Below are 16,681 nucleotides of genomic sequence, written 5' to 3'. Positions count from 1 at the left end.
CAGAAATTTCAGACTAGAGCCTCCTGTTGGGGGATTTTTGTCTTGATCTCCTATTTTTTGTCTGATTGATCTCCTTTTGTCTTCTGAACTTCACGTGGGAGGTAATTCTATCTCCGCACCCTGCGTTTATGATGACAACCACTAAGTATATACCCAGAATATCCAGTTCTTGAAAAGTCTGGTTTTATCCACTCTTTGAAAGCCTCATTTCAGGAATATTTTTGGTTGTTGTGTATGACGGGAAGGCTATATAATTTTTTTAATAGATGCTAATGACTAATTCACAACAAAATTGACATTGTAGAGTTCGCTGTCAAGGACCAAGGTTATCAGAAAAAGCTGCTACTGAAATTTTACGTTTACAAGCAGGTTTTCTTTTGATCTGTTTCTCCAACTTTCTTGCCGGGTTTGGACGACAAGGTCGGCTATCAGCGAAAATGAAAATTAAATAGTCACGCAGATAAGGATGTGTCATCTTCTTTATTGTCCCTTGGTGATGCTTCAGTATCTTTCCAATGTTTTATTTTGATAATGTTAATCGGTCCTGAAATCAAGAAGATACAGGTGTAATTCCCCTTAAAGACCGCCTGAGGCCCCCTTCTAGTAGACTTAGACTTGACTTTATTAAACAAGAAACGTTATACATAAATCTTATACAAAGGAGACAGGGAGACAACTCGTTTGGTCTCCTTTAACAATAGAGAGAGAAAAAAGAAGAAGGAAGCACACCTCAATAACTCACACGGAGTACATAGAGAAAGAAAGAGAGAGATAGAGAGAGAGAGAGAGAGAGAGAGAGAGAGAGAGAGAGAGAGAGAGAGAGAGAGAGAGAGAGAGAGAGAGAGAGAGAAGAAGCGGAAAAAAATTGTCCCTTGGTAATGCTTCTGTATCTTTCCAGTGTTTTATTTTGATAATGTTAATCGGTCCTGAAATCAAGAAGATACAGGTGTAATTCCCCTTAAAGACCGCCTGAGGCCCCCTTCTAGTAGACTTAGACTTGACTTTATTAAACAAGAAACGGTATACATAAATCTTATACAAAGGAGACAGGGAGACAACTCGTTTGGTCTCCTTTAACAATAGAGAGAGAAAAAAGAATAAGGAAGCACACCTCAATAACTCACACGGAGTACATAGAGAAAGAGAGAAGAAGTGGAAAAAAAATTGTCCCTTGGTAATGCTTCTGTATCTTTCCAGTGTTTTATTTTGATAATGTTAATCGATCCTGAAAACAAGAAGAAACGGGTGTAATTCCCCTTAATGTGGCTTAATGTGGCCTTAATGTGGCCCTCTTCCAGTGCAATTGTAATACAATTAAGCAAAAAAATACTTCGACCATAACAATAATAATAATAACAACTTATTTTTGCCCTCTGTACACAACAAAATGCACTAAAGAGGAGTATAAGAGAATAAGAAGAAAAGAAAGGCACAGACAAAAAAAAACAAAAAAAAACATGCGCATTTCTTGAAAACTTTAACTTTTTTCAATCACTTTTCGGCATCCAGTTCCAGTTCCAAAATTTTGTGTAAGGGTATATCACTACCTAATTAGTACGTTCACCTCATTGACTCCACAAAAATATCTTCAGATGAAAATAATCTATCCTCCAATCATCTAACAATGGGTTCTCCTTATGAAATTACTTAATTCAAATGATGTGCTGTGGGAAGTGCGGGGTACTTGAGTTGCCTGTCCTCAGCAGTTTAAGGCCTATAGCTATAGGCCGGCCAGTACTTATATGGCTCTTCCCACTGACTCCCGCTATTTTCTGCACATTTCATAATCAAGTGCCTCCTTCAAGTTTCTTCTTCATGCTCTAGTACATGGGTCAAACATCATAAGATTCCACCACTAGCACTGCTAGGCACTTAATAGAAGGCAAGTCAGTGGAAAATCGATAATTCTGTTGCAGCGGTCAGCAAATCTACGCGACAATTTGTCCATTTGTTTTGACAAATCTCAAAAACACCGTACTGTCATGAAATGTAACTATTACGGGTCCAAATAGGGATACTAAGAAAATACTTGCAGAACCTAAAGAACAGCGATCGGATTTGCTTTTTATCAGATGCTGAGAAAAATTTCCAAATAGGTGTCAAAAACAACACATGCAGTGCAAAAACGCATTATACAGCCGACAAAGGGTTCTCTTATCAAACTGGCCCTTTACCCTGGCGAGAAGACCATAAAAATTTTCTTAGTTTCTCTTTCAAAGAAACAATTATATGTTACCTTGTGGATCTAGTCGAAATTCCAAATGTAGGGCCTAAATGCCTAAATGAACTGGAAGAAGAGATTGTAGCGGGACCAACTTGGATTGTATCATTGGAGGCTTCTTATATTTGACATAACATCTGTTGGGCGTCTGTTAGAATGAAAGCTTAATCGGAAGTGATCCCCGAGTTGTATACAAAAAAAACGGCTTCGATTTTGGTAGCAGAAAAACGCCACTAGGAAGGGAAGAAAGTGATATTTGAATAAGCGGCACATTCTCATTTTTAGATCCGTGTTAAAATCACCGCAAATGAATATTGACTTGTTTGCCGACCGAACCCTACGAATATATTTTGAAAGCAAAGCACAAGCTGTGGTAAATTTACGATAAGAGGACTCACTTCGGTAGTTTGTTGGCATATGCAATCAGATCAAAACAAAAGAACCAAAATTAACTGAAATATATACATCGGAAGATTCAAAAAGAGAGCAAGAAAACTTCTCATTCACTGCAATTGCAGGGCCGCCGGAAGGACGACCAGATGTCAGTTCAGCTGGTCGAAAAAAGAACATGTGGTCATGCGAGAGCTCTAGCTGTGAGACATGATAAGCACTTCGAAGGTGCTCAGTGATGTACACAATTTTGTAACTACTAAAAAGCCTTTCGAAAGTTAGAAGCTTCTTACGACCACCATTAACATTTTGATAAAATAATGTCACGGCTGAGTTAAAAATCATCATCACTTAAAGATAAAACACGGGCAGGTGAATTAAATCTTCCTGAGGCCCATTGAACGGGGAGGTGCTTCTTAAGCTACGGACACACCAAGCTATTGCTACGATGATTCCCCCACAATTTGCGCTCTTAATAATCTGAGATCAACATGCTTGGTCCTTTTTATTGTGATCGCCTCCACATTTATTACATTTAACAGGGTTCTTACAGTCCTTTACGAAATGGCTAAATCCTTGGCAATTTAGGCACTGCTTAGGCTTTTCAAATGGCAGAGTCACTAGGAATAGGCAATATTCAAGTTTGATGCCAAACTTGATTGCGGTATCAAGCTCTTCTTTAGTTTTAAAGTTCAGTTGCACTATTCTAGAATTTTCATACCTTTTCGCACTTACAACGCTTCTATCAAGCCCTGGAATCTGGGAGACATCATAAGCGGGATCCATCTTGATAATACCGGCATGTTCAGTTTTAATAACTCTGTCACGAATTTTTAATGGAGGAGGATGGCTGCAACTGTTGCAGTGGCCGACTCTTCATCGATTAAATGAACGACCAGTCCATTTTTTCGACTAACCATGTGCTTCACTTTATCTGAATAGCCAATTTTCTGCACAAATTCACGCTGGTTCTTTGGGTAATGCACGTTGATATCTGCAGGAACGTTAGCACGACAGGAACAGTGGGTGGCTGACGTGGTGACGCTGATGGCTAGACAGTTGAAACTTGAACCTGTGAGCAAGTTTCTTGCTTTTCCACTAAGAAATTTATCATACGGACACACCCGTTTAAGCGTGAAGCCACAATCGTAGGTGCGTCATTTGGAAACGATGGCACACCCGTGGAGTCTGCGATGATGAAAAGCGGTGGAGGTTCATTGCATTGCACTAAGCCACTAATTAACTCATAAATGTCTGATAGGAAAGACATAGCAGGGTGCGAACCTCTTCGCTTTTCAAAAATGTCCACTTGAAAAGCATTTTTGTCTTGATCGCATGCTTAATTGCATCTTTTCCAAAAAACATTGCAGCAATTTGAATGATTGAGTCTTTATCTTTCGCTATATGCCGCTGCAAAAAGTTCAACACAGGACACACAAAAATAGAGCCTGTCATTGCTTAATTACCATGCAGCCAGCTCTTACTTCACAATCAAAAAGCATATTCGAAGTAACTATAATTCTTATTGCAACATGATATAAATCTTACTGCCACCTGTTGCCAACAAGCCCCTCGGGGCTTTCTTAGCAGGTGCAGCAAAATGTTTTGTATACATGTTTTTGAAATAAATTAATCTAATCTTAACATAAAAAACCCGGTGATCAATGTTGCCTATGAAGGAAAACTGTTGTGAATTTGTGGCTTTTAGATTTTATTCTATTTTTAATATTTAGTTTAGCTTTTGTTAATTTGCATGGCATTGTTGTATACTTCCATGAATCTTTATTGTGAGTTAAAAAAAAAAAAAAAAAAAAAAAAAAAAAAAAAAAAAAAAAAAAAAAAAAAAAAAAAATCACTGAATGTTCGGAGCAGCATTAAAACTGAAAAAGAGCAGAAATTACACCGTACATAAAGAGGGTTGACCTTCCTCAACCATCACTCTTCACACTAGTCTTGAATTCTTTAAAAATACTCCTCATTCAAATTCAACGACCTTTCTGTATAAGCAGTTTTTTCAGAATAGTGGCAGGAAGTCAAACTTTCGTGTAAAGTGCGAGGGTTGAGCAAGGTGCAGCCCCCCTTACATATAACATAGATACAGAAGAGGCAGAGCTGGGGTGAAGAAGGGCCAGTCCCACTCCTATACAAAATAAATTCTCCTCATTTTTGGGTTAAATGTTACTCTTTCTTTTCATAATCAAACAGTTCGTGATAGCGAATTGTAAGTAAGGGGCGGTCCAGCTCAATATTAACCGAAACTCTAAAAATTTTGATACCAATAGATGCATCACAAGAATCAGATTTTTCATAAGTTTCCCATTTTAGTCTTACCCATCAGAAGCTAAAAGCCAGAGAAAATTTGCTGTACTTTCGAAAAAAGGGGAAACACCCCTTAAGAGTCATAGAATCTTAACGAAAATCACACCATCAGATTCAGCTTATCAGCGAACCCTTGCAAAATGTGAAATTTTGTGTTTTTTGTCAGAATAAAGATCACGGATGCGTGTTTATTTGTTGTTGTTTTTTCCAGGGGTGATCGTATAGACCCAGTGGTCCGAAAATATCCCTAGAGGGCTCATTCAGATGGGAGTTAAAAGTTCTAGTAGTTCTTTTTAAGTGACCAAAAATTGGAGGGCAACTAGGCCCCCTCTCAGGCTCATTTTTTCCCAAAGTCACCGGGTAGAATTTTTGATATAACCATTTTGTTCAGCATAGTCGAAAATTCTAGTAGCTATGTCTTTTAGGACGAATTAATCCCCCACAGTCCCCGGGGGAAGGCCTGGTAGTTATAAATTTTGCCAATTGTGTACATATAGTATTGGTTATTGGGAAGTATATAGACATTTTCAGGGGGGTCAAGGAGAGGGGGTTACGTGGGAGGATCTTTCCATGGAGGAATTTTTTCATGGTAGAAGAGAATTTCTATAAAGGAGGTGCAGAATTTCTCAGCATTATTTAAAAAACGATCGGAAATTAAATTAAAAAAAACAAGTTTTCAACTGAAAGTAAGGAGCAACATTAGAACTTAAAACGAACAGAAATTATTACATATATTAGGGGTTCGTCTCCTCCTCAATACCTCGATCTTTACGCTAAAGTATTTTTAGTAATTTTAAAAGACGGCCTAAACAGCCTTTGTGGTTCAGGGGTCATTATTAAGGAATTGGAACAAAATTCAAACTTTAGCGTAAAGAGCGAGGTATTGACGAGGGGGCGAATCCCTCGTATATGTGATAAAATTGTACAAAAATATAGAAGTTCGCTATGTAATTTAATTCGTAAGTTACGTGTATTTATTACTAATAAAAATGTTCGTAAATAAAATTAAAAGTTCTAGTGCCCTTTTTTAAGTAACAAAAAAATTGGAAAAATAGAAAGTAATACTTATTATTATTATTGTTAAATAGCGACGAAGGCCATACTGCCTTTCCATATCAAACAAACACAACTTAGAAACAATAGAGATTTTTTTTTCCAAGACTCTGGAATTCAATTCAGCGAATATTTCGGTCCTATGTCCAAGGGCCGTCTTCAGCACAACTCCAGAATACATATATATATATATATATATATATATATATATATATATATATATATATATATATATATATATATATATATATATATATATATATATATATATATATATATTATATATATATATATATATATATATATATATATATATATATATATATATATATATATATATATATATATATATATATATATATATATATATATATATATATATATATATATATATATATATATATATATAAACTTACATTAAAATTTGAAAATTAAAACTAAAAGTGTTTTAAAAAAAAACTTTTTAAAACAGCCTTAGCGTCCTTACTTCAACGAAGTTCGACCAAGACTAATAAATAAAATGATGTGAGATGATAAATTCATTAAAAAATTTTGTCTTTTAATATTTTACATTCAGTTCTCGTTTTAGCTGTCTTGGCATAATTATCTTCGCTTTCTAAGAAAATTGTCCTCGCTTAGGCTTTGGGCGGTAGCTAACATCATTTTATCATGCCCCTTTCTGATTTTTAATATCTTAATCTTACTCACCTGTAGAACTAGCACTGCTATTTGACATTTCAAGGAATTACAACAATTCTCAGTTCTAATAATTGGAATATCCTTGATCTCTCACAAGGTGCGTGAAAAGAATAGTTTCGTTGCTAACGCTATGAAGATCCTTATGAGTCATGACCACGTGATCATCTCTCTTTTGTCAGCAAAGAGGCAAATTTTTCAAATATTAGTATTTGATTATATACTTAATGAGCTGGATTTCCATAGAAGGCATTATTTGAAAAACAATAAGAAATTAAATAAAAAATAAGTTTTTCCAACTGAAAATAAGGAGGAGCATTAAAGTTTAAATCAAAAGATATTATTCCTTATATGAGGGGGGTTGTCCCCTCCTTAATGCCTCGCTCTTTACCCTAACGTTTGACTTTTTGTCCCAATTTTTTAAGAACAGCTCCTGAAACACAAGGGCCGTTTAATTAAAATAAAAGGCTTTTTTTAAGTTCTAAAATACTTTAACGTGAAGAGTGAGGTGTTGAGGAGGGGGCCAGCTGCCGCATATACGGAATAATTTCTGTTAGTTTTAAGTTTTAGTGTTGCTCCTTACTTCCAGTTGGAAAACCTTAATTTTTTTTTTATTTATTATATGTCTGAGAGCAAAGGCTATACCGCACGCCCGTGTAAACTCTGAGACTGTGGGGCTATATAAGACACCTTTTAACAGTTCTCTATATTCTGATTGATAAAACGTTAACTCTGTTCCCGCAAAAATCGTCCTCTTGCGGGCCACACTCAAGCACAACTCCAGAATATATATATATATATATATATATATATATATATATATATATATATATATATGTATAAAAACTTGCAATAAAATTTGAAAATTTTAATGTAATTTCCCGCAAAAATTGTCCTCTGTGGGACAAAATTTAAAAAATCAGCTCTTTCCTTTGGCGTTATCCTTCTCTGGAAAAGTAAAAACATTCCTTTTGTTTAGATAGATTTTGGACTTATAGATTTTATAAATTATAAAATTAATAAATATATTCTGATGAGTATGTTTAAAATTGTACACGTCAGTTATTTGTGTAGTAAAAGAAGTCATGTCAACTCATAGCATCCAGATTGAAAGCCTAGTCCAAAACTTGACCTAAAAAGAGAGGCTAAGGGTTAATCCTTCCCGTTCCCTCCTTCTATATTTATCTGAACATCTCTCACTAAGAAATGCAAAACTTGGACTCGACACAACATTTTTGAGGCTTCAGGGACCTCTCCCTTTACCCGTAAAAAGATCCACTAACCCTCCTCTCTCATAGATTTTGCACAACTATACACCAATAGGTCTATGCTTATTTTAATGAATCCTCAAATGAATCAACATGTATGGACTGCGCTGAACTTCAGAATCGAATGCAATGCCGTGGGACAAGATTATTTCTGACATTCGGAAATAAATAAATTCTAACGCGAGTAGATGTCCCAGACTTTTTATTCCAAGTAAATAGTCCATATGTTTCAAGAATCGACCTCAGATGTTTTTGGAGAAAAGGGGCGCAGGAGGGGGTTAGTTACCCTAACCTTTCTGGTCACTTAAAGATGGCGCTAGAACTTATAATATTCATTTTACAGAGCCATTTCCTGGTCTTCCAGGGCCATTGGTTCGATGTGATCAGCCCTGAGAAAAAAAAAGAAAAAAAAGAAACGTACATTCATAATTTTATTTCTGAAAAAAAATCCACATTTTTGTAGATATGAGATTAAAACGGCCACTGTACGGCTCTTTGATATGATGAATCTGATGATGATATATACATTAAGATTTCTTGACTTTTTGTGGGTATTTCATCCATTCTTCAAAATCAAGCAAACCTTCTCATGCTCGCAGCTTTTGATGGATAAAATTAAACTTAATGATTCTTACATTATTAGAAGCAAGAAAAGCCAATTCTTTTGATGTATTAATTGTCGTCGAATTTTTTTTTAGTTTTAGGTGCTATTGAGTCAAATCAGTCCTTACGGTTCGTTACCATGAACTGTTTAAACGATCCAAAATTGAAGCCTCTGCAACCGGGTTTTTCTATCACGCTAAATTTGGTAGCTTAACTTTTGTTGAGATTCCTAAAACTAGGCAAATATTCTCAGGGTCCTAACTTTCGATGAGTAACCCTTAACTTAATGAATTATACATGTCTAGAATCACCATAAAGAGCAGATTCTCTTGATGGATCCATTGTTATTCTTTTGTTCAAAGTTTCCGTTACTATTAGCTCCGTTACTATTCCGTTTACTTACTTACAATCCTGTGTCTGCAAAGACAGGGGTTCAGTCTTAGTGTTGTTGACTTTTTAGTTTGAAACGGGTCACGATGATGTGACTGGAAGCTCATCAAAAGTCAGTCCAGCTCCGAATTCGTGCCTGGAGAAATCTGATGGGAAAACACGGGAAGTATCAGGTGATTTGCCCCAACCCTGCATTGCACTCCCGGTCGAAGACAGAGAATCAGGAAATCAGTACTTGCGCTGCGTAGACCATTGGACAGGTGGAAAACTTTGTTTTAAGTTTAAATTACTATTAGGACGAGTCTCTCTTTACGCATGGTCCGTTTTCACGGACTGTTTGACATTCATGCTTGTTTCAAGTTTCAATTTTTATCCTTAATTTGTTTGGAAAAACAACGTTTTTATGTAATTAGTAGATAAACATCTATTACTCCTCAGAAGCGATTTTAGGAGGGGGGAGAGGGGACTCTTATCCTGAGCGCAGGGATTTTAGGGGCGTAAAATTTCCAATAAATAATCTAATGATTATAACAAATAAATCGTTTACTAATTTTAGAAATTCTATTTTTATTAAAATAAAGTAGAGGGTACAGTTAATAAATTATGGTAAATAAAAAATTATTAATTAATTAAAGATAATAAAAAATTAAAAACAAATTATTAATTAATTAATAAAAGTGAAAATAGGTTTGTTAATAAATAAAATTTTGTTGAAATTTGGCCTGAAATTTTTTGGAGATACGGAGGGGGCTAATCAAGATTTTGCCCCTCGCGCCAAAGAGGCCAGAACTACCACTGTTTATCCTGTATTAGTCTATTTTCTATTATTTTCTCAGAATTTATTGCGGTTTCAATTCTATTGAATTATTGTTTGATTAGTTTGAAAAACTTTTTACACAGCACTAGTTTTTCAAGAAAAAAGTAGAACTCCATTAAGCCAATAATGAGCAAAAATAAAGTCAAATAATCTTCCAAGCATGAAACTACCACAGACCCTACCAACAAATAAATGAAATTCAAAACGAACAGAAATTGTAATAAATAGCCGAGTTGAAATCAAAACGAGCAAAAATTAACACGAATAGTGTTGATAACCCCTATGCCTTCTCAAGACCAGAACACAATTTGCGCTTTACTGGCAAAAACAAAAAAAAAAAAAAACAACAAAAACAAACAAATGACAGTGGATTGTTAGATAATTGACATATGCTGACATTTCTTACTAATGATAATTTTCTTATTATGATAAGTTTTCATTTATGAAAGGAAGAAAGGTGAAAACAGTTCAAACATATTTTGTTTTCAGTAAATCCTGACACAAGCAGTATTTTTCTAATTTAATTCATTCCCAAAAGAATCTATCTATACTCTTTGACAACCTAGATACACTTACACTCTTTTGATTTATTTAAATTGTAAGAGCAGAAGTAGTAATACAAGCATTAGTAATACAGTAATACAAGCAACAGTCAATTGCATAATTGTGGGGGGGGGGTATATTTCAAAAAAATAAGAGGTGTGGGGGAGGGATATCCACCATCTGATTACTTTGAATCTTAAAAAGAGCACTAGAACTTCTAATTACCAATCCAATGAGCCCCCTCCAAAGATTAAATGATCACCCTTTCTACAAATACCTTATATGCCATCAGGGCATAACTTACAACCCTTGTCCTGAGGGCTCTGGGGGGTTGTCATCCTTGAAGACATAATTTCCAGACCTTTCAATTGCGTTGAACAAAATGATTATCTAAACATTTCGACTTGATGGGTTTGGAGAAATGGTGGGCGTTAGAGGGGGACCTGTTACCCTCCAATCACTTTCGACTATTAAAAAGAGCCTTCACCCTTTCAAATTCCAATTGAACGAGCCCTTTTGAAGTTTCTACGACAACTCCTTTGGTACGAAGTGCATTTTCTAAACAAAAAATAATAATAAATAAATAATGTATTGTGACCACATCGCTCTTTACTTAGGCAGCGCTATTGCGCTGCCTATGACAATCTATGTTTTGTCTGGGAGGTTTGTGTTTTTATTTCTATGCCGAATTCATATTAATATGCCGAACTATGCCGAATTTTTGAAAACTTGGCCCGAGGATTTTTTTTTTCTCTAAACCCAATAAGCATTGACGACGTTTTTGTACAAAATATTGCAAATTAGTACATGCATCGTCATTTCAAATTAGTTAAATGTGATTGTAACTACCCATAATTATTAATTAGTTCAATAAACGCTAAAATTGTAATTTAAGCGTAGATTCAGCTAATTCATTGTCCTTATTAGCCAGAACGTCGGTTATTTACCTTCGCCAAGTTTACCAATATGACTTATTCATTTAGAATGTAAACGCACACTTCCGGCCCAAAGTGAAATCCTTAAGTGGTTTTAATTGTAAATTTTTCTCGTTCACTAGCAAGGCCAAGTGCAATCCTGACGACTGGTTTGGTCAGTCTGATCATGTCTTTATTAATGTTAATGCTACGCAATGTCGCCAAGCGGAAAAATTAGATGAACGATTTATATTAGTTTTGGGACGAACAACTTCAACCTTGATCGTGTGCGTATGCTTTAACAAAATGATGCGGTTCGTCATATTCATAATTGTGTTGCGGAGCAACACTACTGCTTTTTGTGTTGCGGAGCAACACTACTGCTTTCGTAGTTTTTTTTTTTCACCGTGATCAGCGACCTGTAGCTCCGAAGTGGTAAGAGTTAAAAATTTGAGATTTTTCAGAGGGAAGGGAAACGTGAAACAGAGTAAAAAAGTTCCAGAGAAGTTCCTAAAATTTCTAACAGTTTTCCATAAAAAAAAATAAAACGGTTTTTTTCTTAGAAACTGTGCGTTCGATGTTTGGCGTCAAGTTAAGACGACCCTAGCTTCGGAAATAAACTTGTTAGAAATACAGTTATGCTGAACTCATGTAGAACTTTCATTTGTCTCTTCGAGAACCGGAGCACAAAATTCCGTAGCTCTTACAGATTTCCCGGAAATAATTCCGGAAAAGTCCATCTCGTTCCGATTTTTTTTGGAATTTTCTCAAATTTTCGATTTTGATGTTTCTTATATTTTTATCGAGTAGTGCTATGAAAAGTATGCAAGAAGAAGTGAAGTGTTCTATATACCAAGTTGCTTCGTTCTCTGGACCAGCTAGAATTTTTTTTCCAACGCGGTTCGACAGGTCTCGATCTCCTAACAACTGGAGCTTGCAATAGTTTCTCCGAAATAAAATTCCTTCTTTGGGTTTTTCTATTTGGAAGTTTTGTCATGCCCTCGGGGCAATTTAAATTTTTTGGTGAATTTGGTTTGTTTTATATTTTCTTAGTTTAGACCATCAAAAGTTAAGCAGAAAACTATAAGACGTTATTTCCGTATCTCTTTCAGATTTCCCGGAAATAGCAACTGTGTCCCGTAGGGCACAGTTGCACGTGTTGCTCCGCAACTGTGCCCTAGTTGCTGCAACACTGGAACAGGGCACAGTTGCTGCAACACTTCCCGTTGCACAGGCAACGGAGGTCTAGTTCATTGATCGTAGACACAATAGGGAACACTGTAAAATTGTCCAATCACAAATTTAGTGTAATAAACCGGTATTTATATATTACACCGCTAATACTCTGGAAGTGAGGTCAGGTTAATTTAATGAAAAAACAAAACAATCATGAAAATGTAACACGATATAAATGAAAATGTAACATGATGGAGATAACCTAAACCTCATCCCCGATGTGCAAATATATAGCAAAAGTCATATAATTCCAATTTATTCTGTTAACCACCACTTGTTTTCCACTGAGCGCAAGCTAATTGTTTCTTAATGCAGACAGATAAAACCGGTTTGTTTTCAAGTCTAGACAGCGTAAGCTTGAATTTTGGGGGTGTAGTACAGAAGTACCAATAAACCTTTTTACATGATAAATAAAAACAAACTGCTATCCCATGAAAGCTAGCATAAATGACTCCAGTGTGTTTATCACAGTAAAAACAAGAGCTAAGAGCTCATATGGCACTTGTGACGAGGCAAGAAGAGCCAAGAGCTCATATGGTATGAGCTCTAACAAAATTCTAAGAATCAATAGATTGATTTAAAAGGAAAATCATAGGCTTAATGCTGGTCAGGATTTAAAATAAGAGCTCTGAGTCACGATGTCCTTCTAAATATCAAAATTCATTAAGATCCGATCACCCATTCGTAAGGTATAAATACCTAATTTTTTCTAATTTTTCCTCTCCCTTTAGCCTCCCAGGTGGTCGAATCTGGGAAAACGACTTTATCAAGTCAATCTGTGCAGCTCCCTGACACGCCTACCAATTTCATCGTCCTAGCATGTCCAGAAGCACCAAACTCGCCAAATCACTGAACCCCTCCCCCCAACTCCCCCAAAGAGAGCGAATCCAGTACGGTTACGTCAATCACGTATCAAGAACATATGCTTATTCTATCCACCAAGCTTCATCCCGATTCCCCCACTCCAAGTGTTTTCCAAGATTTCCTCCTCCAACTCCCCCCGATGTCAAAAGATCTGGTCGGGATTTGAAATAAGAGCTCTGAGACATGAATTCCTTCTAAATATCAAATTTCATAAGATCCGATCACCTATTCGTAAGATAAAAATATTCAAATTTTCACGTTTTTCAAGAATTCCGGTTTCCCCCTCCAACTCCCCCCAATGTCACAGGATCTGGTCGGAATTTAAAATTAGAGCTTTAAAGCACAAGATCCTTCTAAAATATCAAAATTCATTAGGATCTGGTCACCCTTTCGTAAGTTACAAATACCTCAATTTTCAAAATTACCCCCCCCCCCTCCCAACTCCACCAAAGAGAGCAGATCTGGTCCGACTATGTCAGTCACGTGTCTTAGACAGGTTTTTATTCTTCCCATCCAGTTTCATCCTGATATCTCTGCTTTAAGTATTTTCTAAGATTTCTGCCCCCCCCCAATGACGCTGGATCCGGTTGAGATTTAAAATAAGAGATCTGAGTCACGAGGTACTTCTAAATATGAAGTTTCATGAAGATCCGATCACTCCTTCGTAAGTTAAAAATACGGCATTTTTTCTAATTTTCAGAATTACCCCCCCCCCCCCCCCAATAGAACAGATCCGTTCCAATTATGTAAATCACGTATCTAAGACTTCTGCTTATTTTTCTCACCAAGTTTTATCCCGATCCCTCCAATCTAAGCGTTTTCCATGATTTTAGGTTCCCCCACCCAAACTCCCCCCAATGTCATCAGATCTGGTCGGGATTTAAAATAAGAGCTTAGAGACACGATATCCTTCTAAATATTAAATTTCATTGAGATCCGATCTCCCGTTCATAAGTTAAAAATACCTCATTTTTTCTAATTTATTAGAATTAACCCCCCCCCCCCAAACTACCCCAAAGAGAGCGGATCCGTTCCGGTTATGTCAATATAACTGACTTACCAATAAAGTGAACATACCACTCGATGTTTTTTTATGTTCTTTACGAATATAATAATCGCTTCAACTGCAAGTTCCTATTTAAGAACTTTTTGAGCTCTTGAAAATGACGAATTTTCAATTAAAGTATGAGTTATCGCTCGTTTTCCACAAAATAATACTACGTTTTCTCAGCGCCATCTTTTCTATCCATTGTTTTCGACAAAATAATGCTACATTTTCTCAGTGCTAAAATTATTTGTAATAAGGTTGGGTTAGGTTAGATTAAAAAGTGTTTAAATTTGAATTTGCGGTAGAAGCGATTATTATATTCGTAAAGAACATAAAAAAAGGCATCGAGTGGTATATTCAATTTATTGGTAAGTCAGTTTTATGAACTGCTATAATTTTACCCTTCCTTGTTAGCTTGTTAGAAATGGTCTGGAATCCAGACCATTTCATGATTACCGCGATAGCTGGAGCTTAGTGAAGAGCAAGCCATGGTTTATAGTAACAAAAAGTTTAAAAATGTGTTTTTAAAAAATATCTTGTGAAAAAATATTGTGATTTTTATGTATTTCAGGAATGGTAATTTCATTAAAAGGTGATGAATTTGTTACATAGTTTTGTGTTTTTTCCCTATTTTTTTTTCTTCACGAATGGGAGATAGAGTTGAAACTGCCAGGAAACTTTTTTTGAGAAACAGGGTTAAGGGGAAATGGAATTTCATCTTTCGAGGAAGGGTATTATTTTTATCTAATCCTTGCAAAAGAGTATGCGTTACCGTTTTACTTTTTCAGTTCCAGGAAATCTTTACTCAGATTGTTGTTAATCATCACTTTCGTCACAAGTTCAAAAGCAATAACATCGAACAGTAGGAGATACGGGTTAGTTCTAGCAGAAGAAAATGGACTCAAAAAGATTATGGAGAGAAACGAGGCTTACAGGTATTTAAAAGCGAATTTTACATTTTTTATTGTTAGAAGTATTTTAAGGCAACGTCTTCCAATTTCTTATTCGTCTGTCAATGGTTTTGTTACAATGTTTCACTAGCTAGCCTTTATATCAACAAATAAATTCGTAAATCTCTAACAAAAACTCTTTAGCTATGTGACTGAAGAAAGAATAATTATTATACTATATTAATAATTATTACTCTGATAATCATTATAGTACCTGATCGATAAAAATAGAGTGTAAGTGTTTCAAACGTATCTCTTGATCATCCATAAGGGTACTAACAGGAGAGGGCCAGGCTAAAAATTCTCCCACTCCCCTTCCTCCTGGGTACAAAAACGTGCAAGTTGTATTGTCTAGAATAGTCAGACAAGTTATGGCTCTGGAATAAACTGTTTTCCAAACCTTGATTCCGATGGAAATTTTTTATAGGCTTGTCCCTCTTTGGAAAAGTTTCTATTGGTAGTGTTCCTTTTCCTCTTGAGCCATTGCTGGTGAATAGGGCATCGATTCGACGTTGTAATTGTCGCCCAACCTTGCTGCAGCGAGTAGCAAGCTTTTCGACCAACCTTGCTGCAGCGAGTAGCAAGCTTGTCGCCCAGCCTTGCTGCAGCGAGTAGCAAGCAGGGAATAGCAATCTTGTCGCCCAACCTTGCTGCAGCGAGTAGCAAGCTTGTCGCCCAACCTTGCTGCAGTGAGTAGCAAGCAGCGAGTAGCAAGCTTGTCGCCCAACCTTGCTGCAGCGAGTAGCAAGCTTGTCGCCCAACCTTGCTGCAGCGAGTAGCAAGCTTGTCGCCCAACCTTGCTGCAGCGAGTAGCAAGCTTGTCGCCCAACCATGCTGCAGCGAGTAGCAAGCTTGTCGCCCAACCTTGCTGCAGCGAGTAGCAAGCAGGGAGTAGCAAGCTTGTCGCCCAACCTTGCTACATTGAGGATCGAACCCTGGTGCTCCTTATTGCCAAGCAGAGCATCAATTCACTGTGCTATCACAGGCTGTATATTGGTAGTGCTGCACATTTATTTGCTTGTCATTAGCCTTATGTGTGCCAAATAAGAAAAACGGTCATACACTCACACACAAAAAACGTTAGTTGTGTTTTCCGGCTATTTTTAAGTCAACTTCTAATCACAAAGTTTAAATTCTGCCCATAAATACTTCTAGAGGACAATTTGCACTTTTCGTCTTTTGTTTGTTTGCTTGATGATGATAAAAGTTGTCAAAAGCTTACTTTTAAGTGATTAATACCCATGCAGTAATCATCTTTGTGTTTATTGGTTATAGCTTTATTTTGGAGGCTCTTCATTATGCTTATATGCAAGGCGGTTCATGGGGAGGGCAAAGCCCTGTCCTTCGTCCTAGAAGTATAGCACAGTTC

The 16,681-nt window shown here is 36.4% G+C and overlaps 1 protein-coding gene and 1 long non-coding RNA gene across 2 annotated transcripts in view; one reads left to right on the top strand and one right to left on the bottom strand.

Annotated features, from left to right (window-relative positions):
* The window catches only part of LOC136041045 (serine proteinase stubble-like), a 79,280-nt gene that overhangs the window by 14,340 nt on the left and 48,259 nt on the right, over positions 1 to 16,681 (top strand). Inside the window, exon 2 of the mRNA XM_065725578.1 lies at positions 15,151 to 15,297. Coding sequence (XP_065581650.1) covers positions 15,151 to 15,297 — 147 coding nt within the window. The remainder of the gene's footprint in view (positions 1 to 15,150; positions 15,298 to 16,681) is intronic.
* On the bottom strand, positions 90 to 11,367 carry LOC136040561 (uncharacterized). Its single transcript, XR_010620806.1, has 2 exons — positions 11,248 to 11,367; positions 90 to 544 (listed from the first exon to the last, which is right to left on the bottom strand). It is a non-coding gene; the product is annotated as an uncharacterized LOC136040561 (long non-coding RNA).

Source organism: Artemia franciscana, chromosome 21, assembly GCF_032884065.1.
Source record: "Artemia franciscana chromosome 21, ASM3288406v1, whole genome shotgun sequence".
Lineage (NCBI taxonomy): Eukaryota > Metazoa > Arthropoda > Branchiopoda > Anostraca > Artemiidae > Artemia > Artemia franciscana.
Note: the sequence above shows the minus strand (reverse complement) of the source record. Positions and strands in the feature narration are given on the sequence as shown.